This window comes from Prionailurus viverrinus, chromosome A2, assembly GCF_022837055.1.
Source record: "Prionailurus viverrinus isolate Anna chromosome A2, UM_Priviv_1.0, whole genome shotgun sequence".
NCBI lineage: Eukaryota > Metazoa > Chordata > Mammalia > Carnivora > Felidae > Prionailurus > Prionailurus viverrinus.
This window is the reverse complement of record NC_062562.1, coordinates 168,798,736-168,820,480: the sequence shown is the minus strand read 5'-3', so window position 1 is coordinate 168,820,480 and position 21,745 is coordinate 168,798,736. Positions and strand designations below refer to the sequence as shown.

At 58.1% G+C, this 21,745-nt stretch overlaps 1 protein-coding gene across 2 annotated transcripts in view; it reads left to right on the top strand.

Annotated features, from left to right (window-relative positions):
- Positions 1-21,745, top strand: part of PTPRN2 (protein tyrosine phosphatase receptor type N2) — an 805,972-nt gene that overhangs the window by 526,951 nt on the left and 257,276 nt on the right. For both annotated transcript variants that reach the window (XM_047850353.1, XM_047850352.1), the window contains one exon: positions 10,380-10,444. In XM_047850353.1, coding sequence (XP_047706309.1) covers positions 10,380-10,444 — 65 coding nt within the window. The remainder of the gene's footprint in view (positions 1-10,379; positions 10,445-21,745) is intronic.

Genomic DNA, 21,745 nt, shown 5'->3' with positions numbered 1-21,745 from the left:
ACGGGGAGGAGGGGTGTGACCATGCAGCGTTCGCGGGATTGTAAGGTTCCATGTCTTTTTCGGGGCATAGGTATCCCGGGCGTTTGCTGTCACTGTTCTTCATACACAACACGTGCTTTATAAATGTTCATTGGTGTCTAATATTTAATTAAATATAAATATAAAACGTTGATATTTTTGAATTACAAATAAACAGAAAATATTTCTAACCTTCAAGGGAAAGTCGCCGGGAGAAAGCTGGGGACATATCTGCAGGATCCCGTGACGTGTTTAGTAAAACGATACATACTGCGCGTACATAAAAAATGCGTTTATTTTATCGGCCAAAAGAACCCCGCTGTTTCCCTCGCCAGCAGAGTGAGGCTCTGGTTGTGTGTGTAGAAACGAGCATTGGGGGCGCCTGGGTGGCTCAGTGGGTTGAGCGTCCCACTTCAGCTCAGGTCATGATCTCACAGCTTGTGAGTTCGAGCCCCACGTTGGGCTCTGTGCTGACAGCTCAGAGCCTGGAGCCTGCTTCAGATTCTGTGTCTCCCTCTCTCTCTGCCCCTACCCCTCTCACGCTCTGTCTCTGTCTCTGTCTCTGTCTCTCTCTCTCTCTCTCTCTCTCAAGATAAATAAATGTCAAAAAAAAAATCAAAAAAAAGAAACGAGAATTGGCGGGTTGCTTCAGCCATCTTTTCCAACTGCACACGGGTGTGTGGAAAGACTGGCCGGCGAGCAGACTCCTCGTGGGGGGTGGCCCTGCGAGCAGGTCTGTGCAGGGCACACCCACGCGGCCCTGCGGTCGGGCACCAGCCTCGGGCACAGGGATGGGGGCTCCTCCTGCCGTCACTCTTCTTGTCCCGGAACGGGCGAGTCTCCATTCCCTGCGTCCAGTGCCTCCGGAGACCAGAGCAGACAGAGGACCCATTTCCTTGCAGGACAAAGCTGATGAGACCTCCATTTCCAGGCCGGGGAAAGAACAGAGAGCGCCCACCCCCCTTCTGTTTTCCCTCTTAGAATTAGGCTTTAAATGGCTTCTCTGGTAGTAAATAATTGTCGGGAAAGCAGTCGCATTCCGGGGTCATTTTAATTCTTCCCGACAGCTAACAAAATTAAATGTCCAAATATCGTGGCGACATGTGACTTTCAGCAGTTGCTTTTTGACTTGAGATGACTCACATCAAAACATTTCCTTGTGTTCACGTTGTTATGGCACATTACCGAGATGTGCCCTGCCGCCGGTGGCTCACCAAGGCCAGCACAAGAGCCTGCTGCCCACGGCTGTCCAGGAGGCTCTCTTCCTGCGCCAACAATCAGTTCCGTGTGGCCGCGAGGGAGACGGGAGACCCGATGCTCCAGCAGGTGCATGAGAACGCATGTGCTTTCAGACGCAGTCTTGAACCGGCGCTCAGGGAGCAGCAGGTCCCGTCAGAAGAGCGTCGTGACAATAAGGCATCCTCAGGCGTCTCTTTGGGCCACACTTTGGTTTGAAACCTAGCATGGGGAGGGTGAGATCGTCCACCGGCAGCAGCCACAGCAGTGATAAGTGCTCGTGGTCACGGTGCCCCCTCCCGCTGGGGGCTGAACTCATTTCCTCATTCCATGAAGCGGAAGTCGCCACTGATGCCCTCCCGTGTGCCTGGCACTGTCCTGGGCTCCGGGGCAATCCTACCACGCGGACCGAATCCTGCTGGGTTTGTTGGGTTTGCACCCTAGTTGGGGGGGGGGGGGGGGCGGGCAGAAAGCAGAGACAGGTGGGCAGTCCAGGCAATGGTGCTATTTTCTACTGGGCAGCAATAAACTGACACGTGAGGGAGGGGAGCCCTGTGGATACTGGGCCCCGGGAACAGACAGCATGTGCAAAGGCCCTGAAGCAGGAGCGTACCTCCGGGGGGGGGGGGGGTGTTCAAAGAGGGAAGGAGCCACAGATGACTAGGGTCAGCTGGCGAAAGCCTTGCACCTGTGGCAGGGACCCCGTGCAGATGGGACCCCCCAGGAGGGCTCTGCAGGGAGGAATTTTGGAATGACCTGCGTCCTCACAGGACCGTGAGTCTGCCGTGCTGGCCGTCAGCGCGCCTCTAATGCTGGAGGGGCCCGCGGCGTAGTGCGAACAGCAACCCCACGCCAGTTTCTAAGATTTAAGGGTCTACATCACGTTAACAAGCTATTAAAAAAAATTGATCATGAGGGGCGCCTGAGTGGCTCAGTAGGTTATGGGTCCATCACTCGATTTCGGCTCAGGTCATGAGCTCATGGGTTCGAGCCCCACATCAGGCTCTGTGCTGACACTGTGGAGCCCACGTGGGATTCTCTCTTTCCGTCTCTCTCTGCTGCTCCCCTGCCTGTGAGTGCTCTCTCTCTCTCCCTTTGTCTCACTCAAGATAAGTAAATAAACATTAAAAAACGTTGGGGGCACCTGGATGGCTCAGTCGGTTAGGCCTGTGACTTCGGCTCAGGTCATGATCTCACGGTCCATGAGTTCGAGCCCCGTGTTGGGCTCTGTGCTGATGGCTCAGAGCCTGGAGCCCACTTCGGATTCTGTGTCTCCCTCTCTCTCTGCCCCTCCCCTGCTTGTGTTCTGTCTCTCTCAAAAAATAAACATTAAATTTTTAAAAATTTTATCTTCATACTTTGAAATATATATTCATAATGAAAAATTTTGTTTAAATATGCATAGAGCTATAGTTTTTATTTCTGAAAATCAGGCAAATAATAAGACAGCTGGACTGAATCATTGTCATGTATGTTTGGCTGTTTTCTTGATGGACTAGCAGAGTTTAGTGAGTAATAAGTTAAAGAATATAATTCCTAATTGTTGCATACTTGTGTCTTTTCTTCCCCTTATTTCAGAAAATCACTAATTATGTTGTTTACCAAGATTTTCATAAAATCTGTGCATTTAGACAGGAATGATCCAAGTATAATTGCACACAGAGTATAAAACATAAAGGTGTTTTCATCAAAAATATAAAATACGTATCAAACTGAAAATTAAAATGATGTCTATATCTTCAAAAAGGTTTTTTTTCTTTAAGAATACTCAAAATGGTCTATTACGGTTAGAAGACAAAATATAATAATAGATAACAAAGCTTTAAATCAAGTGTTTAAATGAAGATGAATTTTTAATTCTGTGTTTTGCGAATTTGATCGGCTTGTAGTCATTGTTACAAAAACAAAGCCTGTGGGTTTCTGGCTCCCGTGGGCACCTGGTCGCCGGTGGAAAGAGGCAGCACGTGGTTCCTGCGTGCTCGTCTAGACTGGCTGACACAGGGGGTCGGGAACAGGGCTCGCTCGGCATCGCGGCGTGTGCAACTGCTGAGGTCCGGCACTCATCCACGCAAAGTCCAGAACCACAAACGCGGTACAGGAGCGTGTGGATGCTCCGCGTGACGGGGAGATGAAGCTTCTCAGGCAGGAATCTTGCTTTCTGGCTCGGAGAGGGTTGACAAGCCACTCTGTGTCTGGGCAGCAGTGGCGTGTCACCTTCAGAGGACAGAGGCCGCGGGCGCGGGCTGCGAGCCGGGCCCCCTGGGCCAGGGGTCCCACGTGTGTCTCTGCCCCTCGTGGGGGGTTTGCAGGGCACACGGCCGCCCCGGCCCCGGGGCCGTCTGCGGGGCAGGGGAGAGACAGGGCCGGCCCAGGACTCTGGGCCCGTGCCACAGGGGGACCCACGGGTGAGGGGTGCAGTGCCACCAGCCCAGCGCCTCCCCCACCCCAGGGCATCTTGTTTGCAAAGGACCAAGACCCCCTTCTCGAGGACGGGGCTTGCCACAGAGTGGATGGGAGAGGCCAGCACGTTCTCTAGGCGCGATGGGCCCAGCCTCCAGCCAACTGCTCAGATCAGAGCAGCACAAAACTCTGAAGGAGCCACGGCCAGATGATAAGCCCGAAGAATTCTTTGTAGTACCAGCATCGGGACTCCGCCTGCTGGCAGGGCCCCGTGACGCCCACAGGAAGTGGGCAGCCGTGGGGCCTGGGCTTGGCGTCCACCGTTGGCGCCCCTTCCACACCCCGCAGGCCTTGCACCTGTGTCTGCACCCCCCTCCACTGTCCATGGTTGGGACGTCTGCCCCCCCATCACCCCAAGGCCCCCTGGCCCTTTGCTCCCACAGTGACCGTGATGAGCTTGCACGTGGCTGCTCCTTCCCTAGGTGACAGCGGCCCCCTCACCACCTGTCAGCTTTCTTGGGCTCCAGGCGCTCCAGTGATCCCACTTTGTCACAAAGCCACAGCTCTGTCTGCGTGAGCGTCTAGGTCTATGCAGGGTTGGGTGGGTGCCTGTCCGCCCGCAAGAGGGTCCCAGCATCAGGAGCCCGAGACGCAGGCCAGGGGGATGAGTGGCTCCCCGCCCCTCCCCCCGCCGGCCCCTCCCCATGGTCTGACGTGGTCCCCAGCCCGTCTGGCGTGGCCATCAGTCCCATGTACCTTCAGGGGGGCCACAAGGCACTAGAGCACATTAAAGGCTGTGAGGAGGCTAACGGGTGTGTTTACGTGTGTTCGGCTTTATTTAGCTCTGCATTTCCCACACTTGTGTGAACAGAGACCCCATTTTGCCCGATACCTGTTACCATCCAGGAGAACACGGTTTGGGGCATCTGTGACTCCCCAGACCAGCGTTCAGCCGATACCCTGAGGTGGGAGAGGAGTCATGTCCACGGGCGTCATCCTCCGACTCTGGCCTCCTAGGAAAGGCTTGTGTGGAAAAAGAATGAACTGAAATTAAGCAGGAACATTTCCTTTTTGTTGTTTAAATTCCGGTAACGATCCCCTGCCCTGAGAAGACTGGGCTGCAATGTTGGTTCTAGGATGGGGCCTGGGGGTGCTCAGCTGGTCCCTCACCCCAGGGCGGGGTCTGGGGGTGCTCAGCTCATCCCCCCGCCCTGTAACACTTCTTCACCCCACCAAGGAAAGGAGGACGTGGGCAGGGCTGGCGGAGCTCCTGGGTGGTGCCCTGGCAGGTGCAGCTTCCTCTCAGGCCTGCCCCTCCCCTCCCCAGCACTGGCTGCAGCCCAGCAGGGTCCAAGCAGGGAGACATCCCCAAGGAAAGTGTGTGGCATCCCACCCCCAGGCGAAGGGGGAGCCAGCAGGTCCACTGTGAGGTCCCCCGATGAGCCAGAAGCTCCACTCCCTTTCACAGATGCCCCTGTGGGTGTCAGAGTGGAGGAGGTTTTCCATGGAAATGTGCGCAGGTGCAGCTCTGTGCCCCCGGCAGTGGGCTGTGCCCGCAGGGGCCACGGGCCACCCTGAAGGGGCCAGCTTCCACCACCCGCCTCTCCCGCCCCTGCTCCCTCTCCGTGTTCCCTCTCACGGAGCACAGCCATTAAATTGTCCCGTCCCGGTTTAGCTCTCAGAAGAGACTTCTGCCCGCCCTTCGGTTCAAGTGGCGGGGCCGAGGACGCATCCGCGCTGTGCTGTCACTGCGTGCCTAATTACAGGGACGCTGCACCAGTTGTCCAGTGCGGGGAATTTTTCTGATAAATTAAAACACTAATTAAATAGGCTATTGCAGAATTTTGAGAACATCGTAGGGTTCCGCTTCTCCAGGTAATTTGCATATCCTTCATCTGGTGAATTTAATTTTAAAGGACTTCCTTTTTGTCTCCCTCGAAGATAAAAATGGGCTTTATGCATTGTTCTCGGCTTTATTAAAACAGCTTCTCGCAGGGTTTCCACCCCCTGGCCCTGCCGTCCAGCTCGGACCCACCGGGTCAGAGTCCACGCGAGGCCACAAAAATAGTGTGGAACTGACATCTGATGGAACGCTAGTAGGTTTGTCTTTTCTTAAAATCCTTTAGCCAAAGACCAAACAAAACGGCCGTGTTGCCGTGGCGTGCCTAGAAAGCGGTCCTTCGCTTAGACGGTGATGCAGGGAGTGGTGTGGGCACAGGCCAGACACTTGAGGGGGCGGCGCCGTGCGCGTGGGCTCCAGGGTGAGGCAGAGGGTGTTCGTGTCTCTGTTGCACCCGGCAGAAGGGATTTCTGGAAGGAGGTCCCCTGGCTGGGGGCACCCTCGGAGCGAATTCCCCGAAACGGCAAACGTGTGGGGCCGCGCGGAGGAGGATGTCCGAGTGGCCTGGGCATCACGGAACGTGCCGGAGATGGCTGGGATGGCTTCCGTTCCAGGGCCACTTGCGCTGAAAAGAACAGGAGAGCTGTCTGTAGGACAAAGAGAGAGCAGGCGCCGGCCGGCGGCCACGTTGTGTGGAAGGGGTGGCTGCGTGGCTCTCAGAGCGAGTGGGGCTCAGAGCGGGGGGTTCACGGACACAGTGATGCTGATGGGGAAGCTGGGCCTTAACCCAGGTCACCCAGCAGGCGGCCCGGAGGGACACTCAGGTGCATTCAGACGCTGCAGCAGAGAAGCATCAATGAACACATCAATAGCCGCGGAGACCACAGGTTGTTGGCATCTTAGCGCAATGAGCAAACAGACGTTGTCCTCAAGCTTGAGGGCAAAACCGAGGCTGGGCGAGGCAGAGGACCGTGCGCAGGACCACAGCCGGTCTTCCTGCCTGCCCGCGGCTTGCCGTTGGAAACTCCCTGCGCGGTGAGGCCAGGAGTGGCCCACAAAGGGTGGCTGGCACGGGATGGCGGTCCCTCGGTGACCGTTGGTATTTGCAGAGCACAGAGGACAGAGAATCTGGACAGCGGGGATTCTGGGAGCGGAAGCCGGCCGCTCCTGGGGCCCAGAGCCTGGTGCCCACGTGCCCGAGCACGCCTGAGACTCCTGAGGGTCTCACGACAGGTCCTTCCCCGCAGCCGCCCCATCGGCCTGGGGTTTCCTGGCCACTCGCGGGACGCGGAGTCTGGGCGGGTCAGCCCGGGGGCGTCGCTGGACAGAATTACCGACGGGCCTGGAGCTGGGGGCCGGCTCGTGCCCCCAGATGCCTATGTGGAGCCCCCACCCCCAGGCTGACTGTATTTACGGACACAGGGATAGTAAGGGTCAGACGAGGTCATGAGGATGGGGCCCTAATCCGGCAGGATTGGGGTCCACGTGAGAAGAGGAAGGGAGAGCCCCTCCACCACGTGTGGGCACCATGGGGGGTGGCGGCCTGCAGCGGCGAAGAGGGTCCTCCCCAGACACGCAGCCCGCCACCCGCTCCGCGTGGGGTGCGTGACCCCCAGCGCTGTGGGAAGTCGATGTCCGTCCTTAAGCCATGGGACTGCCATATTCCTGACAAGCCCACACCGCCCGAGACGGCCCTGCCCGTGGCTCCGGGCCACACACCGTGCTCCCTCGGCTTCCCCATTTCTGAGGAGACCACGTGATACAAATCCCAGGTGGTTTAGGACTAACGGAGGTTACGGACTGCTCCTTGGTGCCTGGCAGGGGCATCCTTGCTGCTGTTGTGATTTGGGGCTTGATTATGTGGATTTTGGCTTCCGTCTCACTTTGATCCGTTCAGGAGCCTGAACCAGGCCCTGCGCCCGCTACTCCCGGGCTCGGGCTGCGTGTCTCAGCGGCCGATTGGTTGGAGCTGAGTGACCTCCTCCGTAAAAGGCCAGGACGGCTTTGGGAGGCTCTGGGCTGGCGGAGCCTCACGAGCGCCGCCCGGGCCCTGAGAAGCAGATGCACGGTCCCGGCAGCCTCCGGGGCATCACGGGGACCCGGGGCACACGTGGGCGCCGCGTCGCGCCAGCTCTCAGAGGCCATCATTTTGACTTGCGTGCCACTAAAACAGCGGAGACCAGCGATTAAACCATATTGTGATGCCCCCTGGTCCCCAGATCACTTTGTGTTTATCGACGACCTGTGTCAGAACCAGCAGCCGCATCGACCGGCGAGCGCAGCTGTGGGTCGGGCTGTGACGGCACCGCTTTCCCACACACGGCCTGTGCTTCTCCATCGGTGTTGGTGACGCAGCGTTTCCCGAAGAGCCTACCAAGCAGCCAGTGCCCCTTCCAGAACTTTCTGGAGTTGGTCAGAAGGTGCCAGCGGCAGGCAAGTGGTCTGGTAGAACTGGGGAACGCAGACCCTTCCTCAGAAGGCCTGTGACGGACGGCATGCGGGCGGCAGCCGGTCCACGGGCCACACGTGTACGCGGCACCGTGACGGGTCAGACGTGGGGGAGTCCAGGAAACAGGACACATCAGGCTGTAAACGGGACAAGAGTTCCTGGAAGCTGGGGTGGGGATAGGCTGCCGTGCTCCCTGGGGCTCCTTTCCTTGTTTTCAGGGATAGTGGGAGCCAGACATTCAATGCAGCTGAAGGATGTTCTATCCACTCACATTTAAAGCCGTTGAAAACAAAAGACTTTTGCTGGATCTACCATAGGGGTCCGTTGCTATGACCTATGGGCCAAATCTAACCTGTCACCTGTTTTTGTATGGCCTGTGAGCTAAGAATAATTTCTGAATTTTAAATTAGTGCAATATCAAAATAATAGTATTTCGTGACACATTAAAAGCATATGAAATTCAAGCTGTGAAGTCCATAAAGTTTTATTAGAACAGTCAAAAAAACCCAAAGGACTTGGCACCCACTCAGCCCTGCATGGTTCAGTCACCGCATTTTACTGTCGTCTGCTCACTGGAGGTCATTTGTGTCGCCGTTTCCGGACAGTGGGAAGGCCGGATAACCGAGTGTCCTGGGGGTGTGGTGAGCCCGCGCCGCGTGGCTCTGAGAGCTGCGGGGACCCCGGCAGGAGTCGCTGCCGGGAAGGCCTCCCAGCACCCGGGGCTTGGGCTGCTTGGAGGCCGATCCTGCTTCCCTCGAGCTGAGGCCAGCGTGCATTTCTGGTGCAGGAAAGGGCCTGGGGCCTAGGGGACCGGTCGGCAAGCCTGCGGAAGGGTCCTAACTTTGCCCTTCAAACAGGAGGATGGCCAGCGTGCGGCCCTCTGCTTGGCCGGGGGAGATCACCTGCCGCCGGCTTTGTGGAGGAGGGTTTGTTGGGACACGACCAGGACGTCCGCTCGGGTAGGATCCCTGTGCCTTCACGCAGACCCCTGGCCTGCCCTGCCCGGCACACCTACCAGCCCTCCTTCTCTAGGAGGTTTGCTGACCCTCGGACTGGGTTCTCCGCGTCATTATTGTCAGACCGGCTTTTTCATCCCTGACCCTGAAATATCGGGTACTCCTCTGTAGCAGTAAGTGCAGTCCCTTTAAAATACCCTTTTCATGTGCTTTCTCCTTCTCAGCCTATTTAAGAGCTCGCTATTATTCCCCCCAAAAGTAGCTTGACATTCAGTAAAGTGTTTCCTTTGTTCGCAGAAGAACATTAAGATCGATTGCTTTGTACTCTGGCTCTTCAAGACTGTTCCCCTCCATTCGGGGTTTACATGGGGACACCCCCTCCCCCTGCCCTCTCTCTGGCCCCGCACCCGCTGAAGGGTCTGAAAGCGTTTGCCTCTCCAGCCCAGATGGGGTTGCGTCTGCCTCGTTCTCTCAGCGCGGGGATAATTACCTGCGTGCAAAAAATAATGTTCATTTGTTCACGGGGAAAAACTTGGTACAAGACGACGAGAGGCCCCGAGGTGGGCAGACAGGCTACAGCGGGCTCCCGTTTGTAACCCTCTACGAGATATAATCCCATTACCCAAGATTAACGTGGGCGCAGGACAGTAAGGGTTGGAAGTAACCGCTGTTTTCTTGCTCTCATTCGGCATGAACCACAATTGCAAGACACTCTTCATTCTTAGGGTCTGCAGTAAAATTGTGTTTTTCCTGGTATTCATTTCCAAAATGACATGGGCTTTACCCGAAAGAACACTGCTGCAGATTTGTAAGCCAAGGTCAATTGCTTCGTGACACGACTTCTTCCCGACAAAGTGGGGGCAGGTGGGTTTGCGGTGCGGGCGTTAGGATTGCCGGGTTCTCATTTACATCTGCTAATTGTTCCAGAGCTCACTTCCCTTGGTCTCATATGGAGGGTCATCGTCCTCTGCCGGTCCCCCTCGTTCTAAGTCAGGGGCAAACTAGGGCGCAGATGAGGGACGGGGCGGCCCCCGGCACCGCTGGAGTCAGTGCCCGCACTCGGGCTCGCCTCCCAGTGAGTCTTCTTCGTGAGCTCGGACCCTGGTCAAGGGGCTAGGGTTAGGGTGTCTCCCGATGATTGCTCAGTGAATGGCCATCAGATAGTTCTAAAATGAGACTTCACAGCACGCAGAGAAAGTCTGCATTCGACGCCTCGTGCAGTGTTTGCAACAGCCGTGTGAGCTCCCCGTGATGACGCTCGCCCTGTGCGTCTGCTCCCGGGGTGGGGTGGGGGGGGACCGAAGGGGCCTCGTGCCCAGCGGGACCAGCTCCAGGCTCGTTCACAGCTGGGCTGTTGAATTCAGCCGTCTGCACACAGTGACTTCGTGAAATGCTTTTCAATAGAGGAAAATGCTCAGAGTGTCTTGAGAACAATGAGCTCTGTAAGCTGACCCCTGTGCTTCTTAATTTTTCCTAACAGTTGACAACAAGGACAAACTGGAAAAAGCATCTGGACTGGAGATTCTTCAGGCGGGAAGCGGGTCGGTGAGTACAGGAGGGGCTGCCCTCTGAGACGCGCCTGTTGGGGTGCCGCTCCCGTCCGTGTGGGGACCCGGGGGAGGCCGGAGTGGTTACCTCCCTCTGCTTGAAGACGCTGGTCCACGGAGCCTGGCGAATGTGATGCTGTGTTTGGTGGCATTTGAAGTTATGATTCGGTGTCCCCCTGAGAACGCAGCCATGGGGTCGGAAAACACTGAATCTTCAGAAAACACGGACTTCCTTCTTCAGAGGTTTTGTGGTGGCTAACTTTGTGGACGTGCCCCAGCCAGAGGCATTTCTTGTACCCTCGGGCGGGGGGGGGGGGGGGGTGGCAGCCTGTGCCGTGTTACGTGGAGACATGCGTTGGGCCGGGACACCACGCACGCGGGAGCGCCTCCGTGCTGTGACTGGGTGGCCGTGCTGGCTTCAGGAAGAGGTGCTCGGCCAAACACTCCCGCGGCAGCCACAGCTGATGGCGCCCACCTCTGGGCCCCCCGGCTGGCGCCCGCTTCCCCGTCTCGGGGCAGCTTCGTGAGTCGCACGCGGGACGACGTGGTTCCTCGCCGGGGTGGCAGCCTGCCACTCGTAAGGCAGCGTGGACCCAAACCAACCGGTGCTATTGCGTCGAAATTGTAGATTTCACGGCCCGGGCCGTTACAGATAATTAACTGCTAGGGGGCGGCTGATTTATGAGTGCTCCTCGCTAACCGCGGAGACGCCCTCCACGCAGCCACTCAAAGATTAGCCGCTCTCGTGGGGAAATCTGCCGTTCAGCAGTTGGGAGTCCTGGCTCTCGAAATGAGAATTTTAATTAGTTGCTCCTCACAAACAGGCTCCTTTCCGCGCTTGCCGAGTGGCGGGCGGGTCGGAAGGGCCTTGCAGAGAAAGCGCCCGCGCCCGTGTTCCGCTGGCGTGACGGGCAAAGTGGGGAGGAGACGGGCAGAAACTCGTCGGCGAAGGCTCCGCGGGTCCCGAAAGGCCCAAGCCCCGGGGCAGGAGCGGGGCCAGTGGCAGAAAGGGCCAGGATGGCTCGGAGCGTCGGAGTCTCGATGGAAGCTTCCGACCGTGCTGCTGGTCTGGGATGCAGCAAAGATGGGGAGCCCCTGCCCTCCTGTCCTGCCTCATCCTCATGGCGGGGGGGTCCTGTTCGGTGTCGAGTCGTTGCCGCAGGAGGTCACTGGGGAGAACGTCCACGCTGCTTCTGCCGGGAAAGCTCTGGCACCAGGAGCCCCCCCCCACCGGGGTCCACGTGAGGACGTGGGCTGCCAGCCCCCCCAGACCCCAGTGCGGGGCCTGGTGCCCGGGGGCCCTCTTCCTGAGGGAAACACGGTCTCCTGTAGTTTCGGGAAAGAGAGGGGACACGGCGATGGGCTGCACCCCCGGCTCGCTCCGGCCGAGTGAGGTTTCAGAGGCGCCCTCCCGGCCGGCTGCTGAACAGCAGAGGGCGAACAGCACTGTCGGCGTGACCCCAGCCCTCCACCTGCTGGGCGACGTCGCTCAGAGCGGGGGGGTTCTGGACGTTGTGACTTCGCGTCCTCGCGCCTCCCCGGCATCTTGGCCAAACCCTGCTCCGGTCCCTGCCTCCCCTAGGTCGGCTCCCCTCTTTGAGCCCCTCTGCCCTCCGGTGGCTTGGGGGTCACCGACCCAGCTCATGATGTGCTGCTGCAGCCCCCCCACGCTTCGGTCTGTCTTCTCCCTGAACCTCGTGCCTCCCGGTCTCGGCTCCCCCCCCACGACTCCGCCTCCTGCCCTGTCACGGGAGGTGATCCGCCTCGCTGGGTCCCCGGGAAGCCTCACAGGAAGATTCTCTGCTTCCCCAGCCCCCGCAGCCCCCGGCGGTGTGTGCTGTCCCTGTGTAGCCCGACCCGCACCTTGAACCCACGTGGAGCTGCCAGATTCCGGCGAGCGGCTGCGAGCGGCTCCCAGTCGTGCCCAGCTTTTCCCTTCTCCGTTCATTTTGGCATCTGGACGCTCCCCGTCCCTCTTTGGCCTCGGTTTTGTGTGGTTTTCCGTGGGTGTGTATTCTTTCGTGTTTCTGTGTCTACAGTGAGAGGGCCCCCCCCCCGTTCGGCTCAGCGCCCCGTTGGCCCGCCGTAAAGATTCTCACGGGGTGCCTGTGGGCGCCTGGCACCAAGGACCAGGTCTGCGGCGGGGGGCGGCGGACAGACCTCCCCCTGGCGGAGCTCCCCTCCCGCTGGGAGCCGGGACCCACGGAGGGACCGGGCTCGCTGTCCCCTGTCAAGACAGAGCCCTGCGTCACCTCCATTGGTTTTGTCTCTCTGTCTCGAGTGGACAAACCATCTCTGCGTTTCCGTGCCAGGAGCCTCACGCCGGGTCCGCGTCGCGACCACGAATCAGGTCCACGGCCGGACAGCCTCACCGCTGCCGTCACCCCCTCTCCCTCCTCGTCTGGCTTCCTCACCCGTGGGCTTGGGAGCCCCGTGGCCTCGACGTCTGCCCTTCTCTCGACCGGCACACACGTGCACGCCCACCTCCTCGGACGCCACCCGCGTCGCCGCCTGTGCCGTCCGTTCCCATGTCCGCCAGCGGCGGCACTGTCGGGAGCCTCCGGGCTTCGGCGCGAGTGTTTGTTTTCTTTCTCCGCCCCCCGCGGCGCTGCGGCTTGGGGGTCAAAGGGCGTGTCTCGCTGGCTTTCCCATCGCCCTCTTGCCGAGGGAGCACAAACTCACCGGCACGGATCTCGAAGGACGGCTCCGCACCCGCCAGACGGTCATTTGCAAGCGCTTTCACTGGCCGTTCCCCGTGCGCGCCCTTGGCGATTCTCCCCTCCCTCGTGTGCGCACACACCCACCCCCCTCCGTCCACGCCCCTGCCACGTGCCTCCCACGCCAGAGCTCTGCATCCCGCCCGTGTCTACGCTGCCAGCTGGGACGAATGTCGGGGCCCCTCCGCTCTTGCCCCCTCTGCACTAGCACATCAGCCCCCCCCCCGCCTCCGGCTCGTGGCTGTCAGCACGCAGTCAGCTCCCGCGTTTCCCGCGCTGTTAAGTAAAAACCCCGACGCCAGAGATGCCTTCCCAGCAAACGCTTCAACATCGGTGCGTATTTCCCACACACGGCGCCTCCCCCGCCTGCTCCCTGCACCCCGTCACCGCTCGGTCTCCCCGGTTGTTGAAGGTTCTGCATTCAGCCGCCTCTGACTCACGGCTGCCACACCAGCCGCCCCCTCCTGAACCGCGGTCCCTTGTCCCCCAGGCAGGTCTCACTGACCACTGAGGTCCCCGCTCTGACGACCCCAAGGCACAGTCTTCTTCCTTGTATTGCCTCCCGAGGGATCGCGTCCAGAATCCGTCCAAGGATTCTGTTGTTACCTGTAGGATGGTGACCCCAGACTCCCCTCCCCAGGCCGACACGCTCACTGTGCCCCAGTCACCCCTGCGTCTCTGCACCTGGAGGTGTGGCGAGCCATTTCAGCTCACGAGGGCAGAGCAGGACACCTGAGCTCCCTGCCACCCCATCTCCGTCCCCGAGTTTCTGTGTCCCACAAACAGAAAGGGTGTCACTGTCAGCCGTGCAGTGCGGTCTCGGCGTTGGATTGACCCGACCCCCGGGCAGGCGGGGAGGTCCTGCTAGGTGGGGGCGGGGTGCCAGCAAGCCCCCCCCCCCTCCACAGCACTGGCTCCTTCCTTTCTGCCCACTGACTCGTTTCCCTCTGGTCCCTGAGTGGCCAGAGCCTGACCTCGCCACCTTCAGGGGCAGAAACAACCACCCCCAGGGACTGGGACCCGGCCGTGCAGACTCCCCTGCCATCCTGGCTGCCCCCCAAGCCCTGTCTCGTCCGAAGCCCCAGGGCTTTCTTGCTGCACCACGCGTGTGGAGACCAGCTCTCCATTCGCCTGCCCTTGTCCTCCTGGTGGTCTCAGAAGACAGAGTTCCCTCCCCTTGAAGTTGACTGAGGTCGTTCTTGGCAAGTTCTCCTGCCCAGGATCCCCGCCCCCTCCCCGGACTTCTGCCAAAGCCGAGCACATTCAGAGGCCGCCCCCGATGGAGGCAGGGGCACTGGTGGGTTTGGAGCTGGTTTTGGAAAGTGAAAATGGGAACAAAGGGGGCAAAAGTGGAGGTGTTTTTAAAAAGCTAACGTCTCTTTCTCTGACGTTAACCGTGTCGTGCCGTATTAGGCCTGATTTTGATGATTCTGGGTTTTTTTTTTTTTTTTTTTGCATGTATTTGCTGTGTATCTGCTAATTCTGAGTCTGGAGTGAGGGGTGGACGGTGATTGCTAAATGCCTCGCGGTCTCTCTCCCTGGTGCTCGAGACACACACGTGGTGGCAGAGCCCCTTTTAAGCCAAATGGAAATACCTCGAAACAAAACTTAAAGGAAATGAACAGATTACAGTACACGCACACATTCCTAATAGATCGGGGGTATTTTGTCGTGTTTCAGGATCTGATTTCTGACATCTTGAAAGTGTTTGCATTTTCTTCAAATTAATAAAGTCATGTTTCTTCAAAAGGAAAATTATAATATTACAAGAAAAATTCAAACATTTAGAAGGAAAATCATCTAGATGATTGTCACTGGGAGGGATCCGGGAGGGCAGACCCATGTGCCTAGCTCCCGTAAGTACATGTGAAATACGGAGTTACTTTCTGATCTCGTGACGGTGTGATCTCAGCGGGAGAGCGGCTGCCCCTCGAGCCCGGCATTGCTCCCGAGGCTCGGAAACTCAGCAAGGGAGCTTCAGAAGAGCACACGGCACCACACAGTGGTCCTGGTTCAGACCGAGTGCTGAGGGCCTGCCACGGAAGGAGCCCGGGATGGTAATGAGCTCTCCGTCACCCGGCAGATTCAGGCAGAAGAGAGACGGCCATCTGTTCAGATTCTGAAAAAGGAAATCTTTCCATCTAGTGTAGGGAGGAGAAAGTTTTCCTCACCCTCCTAGGGTCCCTGGCTGGGGACAGTTACACCGGCAAAGACAGATGAGCAGGAGAAAGGTACACAGATGTGTTCAGTACAAGTTTCACACGGCACGGGGGCGTAAGGAAATGCAGACCTGAGTATTTCCTGTGGGATTTGACGTGTCGGGCCGCCATGGGGAGCACGGTAGGTTGAGGGGTGTCTGAGAAGGACAGTCGTGGGGAGCATAGTAGGTTGAGGGCTGTGTGGGAAGGGCGGTGGGGTGTTGACTGAGGGAGGCCTGTTTGCAGGGATCTGCTCAGTGTCCCTCTGTCTAGGAGATACAGGCTGTCCCTTCCTCCGGACACAGAGGACCCTCGCTGGCGAGGGTCCGTGACCTGCTTCAGGGAGAAGGGGCGGCCGGGGAACCTTCCCGCTCTGGCGCCGTCGGGACCTCCTTCGGGTGGAGGTATTTGCATGTGGAGGCGCCGTATTGGGGCAGCGTGTCCTGAGCCCCGTCCCGGTGTGGTGGGGTGTGGGGCGTGGGGGGGAGGTGAGGTGGACCCCACCCTCATCGCCACCCCCCTCTGCTTACCTGTGCACGTCTCTCGCTTCTGTCAGCTCTTGGGCTCCTGGGCCACGATTTTGTTCAAAGAAAGGATTCTGTGGCCAAGACTAGGCTGATCCCAAATGTCCCTTAAAAGTCCGTGACGCTGTGCTCGTGTGTCGACCCCAGGAATCAGTGTGCGTTCACCACACGGTGTGCGTGCACACGTGATACCTGGTACCGTGCGGTGTGACGGATGTTTGAGAAAACAGCCCCTTCCTCCGCAGAACCCCGCAGGGACCGCTGAGGCGCACGTGGGCACCACATGCAGACTTGGGTTGAGTCCCTGGGGCCCTGCCCACCCCCAGATGCCCTGCTCGGTGGGTTCGGTTGGACAAGGACATGACTTGACCTTGACATAGAGGGACCTTTGCCCAGCGTGACCGTCAGGGTGAGCGTCCCCAAAAACAGAGATGGGGGAGGAGCGCCACCCGACCTCAGGTTTGGGGGAGGCTGTCCCCTTCCGTGTCGTGGATGGCGCGGGGACCTGCCTTCGTCATGCCCGGTGGGCTCACAGGGTAGTTGACGGGGCTCTTGGCACGAGGAGTGTGACCACGGCCCTGCCGGCAGGGGACCGTCCGGCCAGTCAGCCTCACGGCGACCAGGGAGGCGGGGTCACGGGCCAGTCTCACGGGGCCTGGAGCGTGATCTGGAGTCTCGTCTGCGGGCAGTCGCGTGGTTTCTTTAGTAAAGATCAAATGTGCTCAAAGTCACGCACTCAGCTCGTAGAGAGCTCGTGAGGGTGGTTGCCCACAGCCTAGACAGCTTCCCCCCCGCGTCCCAGGGGTTTATCGTAGAGGACCTTTGGAAAAATCAAACCCGAGTGAAATACAAAGCCAGAGGAAGGTAACTAATTAGACTGGAAGAATCAAACAGAATGTGATGATTTCATTAAAAATCGTTCTGAGGCCTCTCACGGTGAGGCAGCCACATCACCTGTTTGCACGGGCAACGTGCAAATACACGCATGTGGTCCCTCGCACGGCTGGGGGATGCTAAGCGAGTTCTCTCCTTTCCCAGCAATGTCTTTCATGCGATTTTTGACTGTTTATTTTGCACGTGTTGTAGATTCTCAGGGACTTGGAGAGACAGTACCAAGATGCCCTGTTTGCCCCTCACCTCGTGTCCCCCAGACCAGGAGGCTGATGTTCGCTCAGCACGTGCATAGTTGCGTCCTTTTACCCTTGACGCCCTTCTCGCGGTTTTAATAAGGAGAAGACCAGAGTTGAACACAGTGTTCACGTGTACAAACTTGTGAGGGCACGACGGGAGACACCCCGGTGCACGTCCCCGGGCTCCGTGTGGCCACGCCAGCCCCTGCTCACCTGTCGACCTCACAAAATGTGAGAGAGAAGGGTGAAAATAACTCAGGCCATCATGTGTTTGTAAGGATCTCCCTCGGCACTGTGTCGCACAGGGAGGACGCCATAAGTGATATAAAACACCCCTGCTGCTGGGACCTAGGCGCACCTTGGGAATCCCAGGAGAGGGGTGCTGGCTGTGGGCAGTTGGTGGGGGCAGGTGGTGGGAGCCCAACGTGGAGACGGGGGGCTCGGGGATGGGTGCCGTCGGAGGTGTGGAGTCCGTGAGAGAACGGACGGCGGGGCCGAGGATAAGTCTGCCGGGTGGGCAAGATGGGGGCGTCAGGGTGGACAGGGTCTCTCGGGCAGAGACGGTAACATTGTGTCGTCGTGAGTCCGTGCTACCTGTAGAAAAGCGAGGCGTCCTCCCCTGGACGTGCCCGAGCTCCCACGGCTCGCCCACGGCTCTTCCGTGACCAGAGGCGCCCCGAGAGCCCAGGGCAAACCTTGGAACCTCTCTGCAGAAACACACACACTCCTACGCACGCCAGGGTGGTTCCAGGGACGCACGGCGTCCCCACCCAGTGCCCAGGCCCCCAACAAGCTTCTGGGAGCCGTGGCTGACCGGCTGCTGGGGCTCGGGCAGTTCCAGAGAGATCTGGGCTCCCCGTATTTGTCCTTTGGTTCAGGAGTCCCCTTGGGTTATGCTAACGTGCATTTCTGAACCCAGAAAATGGAATTTGTTCTTCCTAAAAGCAAAAAGTGCATGAGTCCTAAGAAAAGCCTATTTACTTGTCAACATTCTTAATTTGTGTTTGAAATGAGAGCGATCTGCGTGAAATTGCATTAAAGTATTGGCAGGGCCTTCCCAGATCTGTTCTGTTCTCAGCCTGCTGGGCAGAGGTGATGGGGGTCAGAGGTCAGCTGAGAGATGCTGAGGGCCTCTGAGTTCTGCTGGAGCTCAGCTCTCCCCCCGCCCGGCCCCCCAGGCCCCACTGCTGCTCTCCACACTGTGTTCTCATTTCTTAAAAGTGAAGAAAATCACACAGAACTGTGTTCGAGGTAATTAACAGCACTTGCCATATCGACAAGTACGAGCTTATTATGAAACAGCATTTTTTCCTTCTGAAATGCTGTAGTAAGTACCACGTCACGTGGGCCACGAATGTCTTTTCAATACTTTTTGTGGTTTAGAGGCAGGAGAGGTGCCATGTGATGTGGCAGTTGCTATCGTGACAGATTCAATTTTTATTCAACATCAGAGCAAACAGTCGCGTCAAATGATATAAGGAGTGTCCGCCCGGGGCACCTCACCCGCCCCGCCCCTGCTCCCAGCGCCTCCCCCTGCATTCTGGGGGGAAGTGTGCCCAGTACGCGTCTCCCTCGCAGGCGGTTATGGCTGGGATTTGATGGTGTCCCCGTAAGGCGTGTGGGCCCGTCTCAATAAAGTGGGGTATTGTCTCCGTGGCTTCCTCTGAGTCAGTGGGGTGTCAGGAGGGTATTTTCAGTGAAAGAGCTAAGCTCTAGAGACACTAAGCTCTACAGCTCTCAGAGGGTAACGTTTCAGAGACCCCTTGGAAGGCTCAAGCGGTAAGACTTGGAATTGCTCGAAAGAAAGTGAGGAAGCATGGAGGGAGTAATCCCCAGCCCAACCCAACACAGCCGCCCTGGCCACCAGCCGCACGCGGCTCACAGACGAGGAAACCGAGGCTCAGAGCCTCAGTGATGGGGGCGGCGGTCAGGTTTCATCCGGGACGGTCTGATGCCAAGCCTGTGTCTTACTCCCCAGATCGTGCCGCCCCGGGATCCACGGTGACGGTGCCTTCCAGGGGACATCCAGCCCCCTGTGGGACCCTTCAGACAGAGTCCCGGCGGCTGCCGGCCCTGAGCCCTCTGTGCCAGCCTGGGCTTTGGGCAAGAGGTGGAACGGCCCGGCGTGGTCTGCGGGCGGCTGTGACAAAGCACCGCACGCCAGTGGCTCAGACGGCACAGGTGTGTGTCACAGCTCCGGACTGGCATCCCGGTCATTCCCCAGTGGCCGTGACGAAGGATCCGTTCCAGGCTCTGACCACCTGCACCTGCTGTCCCGTGCACGTCTGTGCTCATGTCCAGACTTCCCCGTTTCATAAGGACACCTCTCCTATTGGACAGGGATCTCTATAAAGACCGGGTCTCCAAATAAGTTCCGCCCAAGTAGTGGGGGTTATGACCCCAACATATCATCTGGGGGGACATGCTGGCTATCTCCCCTCCCCACCCCACCCAAGCGCTCAGGGTTTAGAAAGCTGCTTCCCTACCAGGGGTCCTGAAGTCGGGAGTGGGGAGGAGCTGTTTGGGATGAACAGACGCCCCGTCCTCGGGGCCAAGGGGGCGCGTCGTCCCTCGGCAGCCTCCTCCTCCCCGTGAAGGGCTCCCATGGCATCTGTCAGAGCGTAGTCGAGTTATGTGATTTCATGTCTGTCCCCCTTTAACCGTGCGCTCAGGAGTAAAATCCACGTGTGTCTTAATCATCCCCGGTGTCTCCAGCGCTCGGCACAAGGCCTGACATATGGCAGGAACTCAATAAACACTCGTTGAAGCGAATTGAATCGTGAACCCTGGCTGCAGGGCAGACGCCCCTTATTGGCACGTTCCGTCCCTTTATGCTCGCTTTTTCATGGATCATTCAGACTGCCTTTCCCGGGGCTCTGAAGCCCCCGTAGAAAATATATTTCACATTGTGTGGGCTGGGTCTGCTGTCGCTGAAACAGCAGAGGACCGTGCTCCTCACCGCAGTCCTAGGCTGCGTCCCCATGACAACTGATTTGAATACCTTAATTGCTGATTTGAATACCTCCTCTTTGCTTAATCCAGGGGTTTAAAAAAAAGGCTCTTTCCATCCGTATGAAATAATTAGCAATCAATATAACAGAAAATATCATCAAATGCTAAACTTAAAGCAATCTCATGTCAGAACAGACATGAGACCCACGCAGTGGTCGTCCAGGATGGTGCAGGTAAACGTGTCCGCATCCCCCTGTGGCGAGAAGGGGGATCCGCCGTCCTGACGCCCCTGAAACCGGGCCTGTTCTTCAGCCTGCCTCACACCCAGCAGAGCCACTGACACTGCATTAGCGGCCGCGGCCGTGAACCCGCCTCTAACTACGGTGCTTGCAAGTGGGGGTTGTGGCCGGAGCTGGGTCACAGGTCCCTGCCGGGGGGCATCGGGGCCAGCAGGACGCACCTCCTTCTCCCTCACGTGGGCTCCCAGGCTCAGGGTGGCCGTCCACACCAGGCCCTGAGATCAGGGGCCACGTGGTCCTTCCACGTCTCCGCATCCCAAAGACGGGGCCGCATTAGCAGGCCCTGGCACCCCGCGTACCACAGATGGGGTGCCCCCACAGCCGGTCTGCCCGGGTCCCGTGGCCCTTGTGTCTCCTGCCTGGATGGTGGCCACCACTCCTGGGTGTCAGGGCCTGGGGCCACTGTAACACAGGGCCACAAACTGGGGGCTTAAGACGGAGGAATTGATCTCTTGCACTGCGGAGGCCAGAGCCCCAAATCCAGGTGTGGGCAGGGCTGTGCTCCCTCTGAGGCCTCCAGCCTCTCTGCCTCTGCCAGCTTCTGGTCTTGTGGCCATCCTGGGAGGCCTGTGGTTTCTCGACCCATCTCTCCAGCCTTGCGTCTGTGGCCATTTGGCTTCTCCCATGCGTCTGTCCTTAGAAGGACACCCGTCACGTTGAACCGAGGCCCACCCTACCCCGGTGTGACCTCATCTTAACCTGATCACGTCTCCAAAGACCCTATTTCCAAATGAGGCCTCTCTCAGATAGCGAGGGTTGGGAATTGCATGTGCCTCTTTGGGGGACACAAATCTGATCCACAGTACCCTGAAATCACAGATGTCCTCTCCCCTCCTGACTTGAAGCCCCAGCATTGATGGCTGACCTCCCACTGAATTTTTCTCCTTTTGGGGATACAGTATTTTGCTCATGTGATTGTATGGACCAAGTCGGCCTCTCCAGCCTGATCTGTTTCCCCTTTAATGATCTAGTTTGACCCCCAGACCACACACACACACACACACACACACACACACACACGCGCGCGCCCCTGTCTGCCCGGTGCTGACAAAACTGGGGAGACCCAGTGTCAGCATCCAGGGTTGGGGTCATCACGGTTCACACCTGTCCCGTGAACCCTGAGAGAGTAAAGAGTGTGTGGACGTGGCCCATTCGTGGGCCTCTCCCGTGATTCCGTGTTTTCAGGTAAATGTGAAAAGGAAATCCAAATTTTTATTAAACTAGCTAATTCTTGTTGTATTGCTATATTAAGTTATTTTTTCTCATCAAGATTCTTAAGAGTCAAAGCCCTCAGACACGTGAGCACCGGAGGTCTCTGTGATATGAAGTAATTTTCAGCTGGAGGGTACGTTAGGCACACAACACTCCCACCCACGAGGCTGTGAGCAAAACCCAAGTTTCCAAATTCTGAACAAGCTATACCCTCCTCCCCGGGTCGGGGCTAGTGGATGACTACCTTCTGGACGTGTAGTCGAGGGT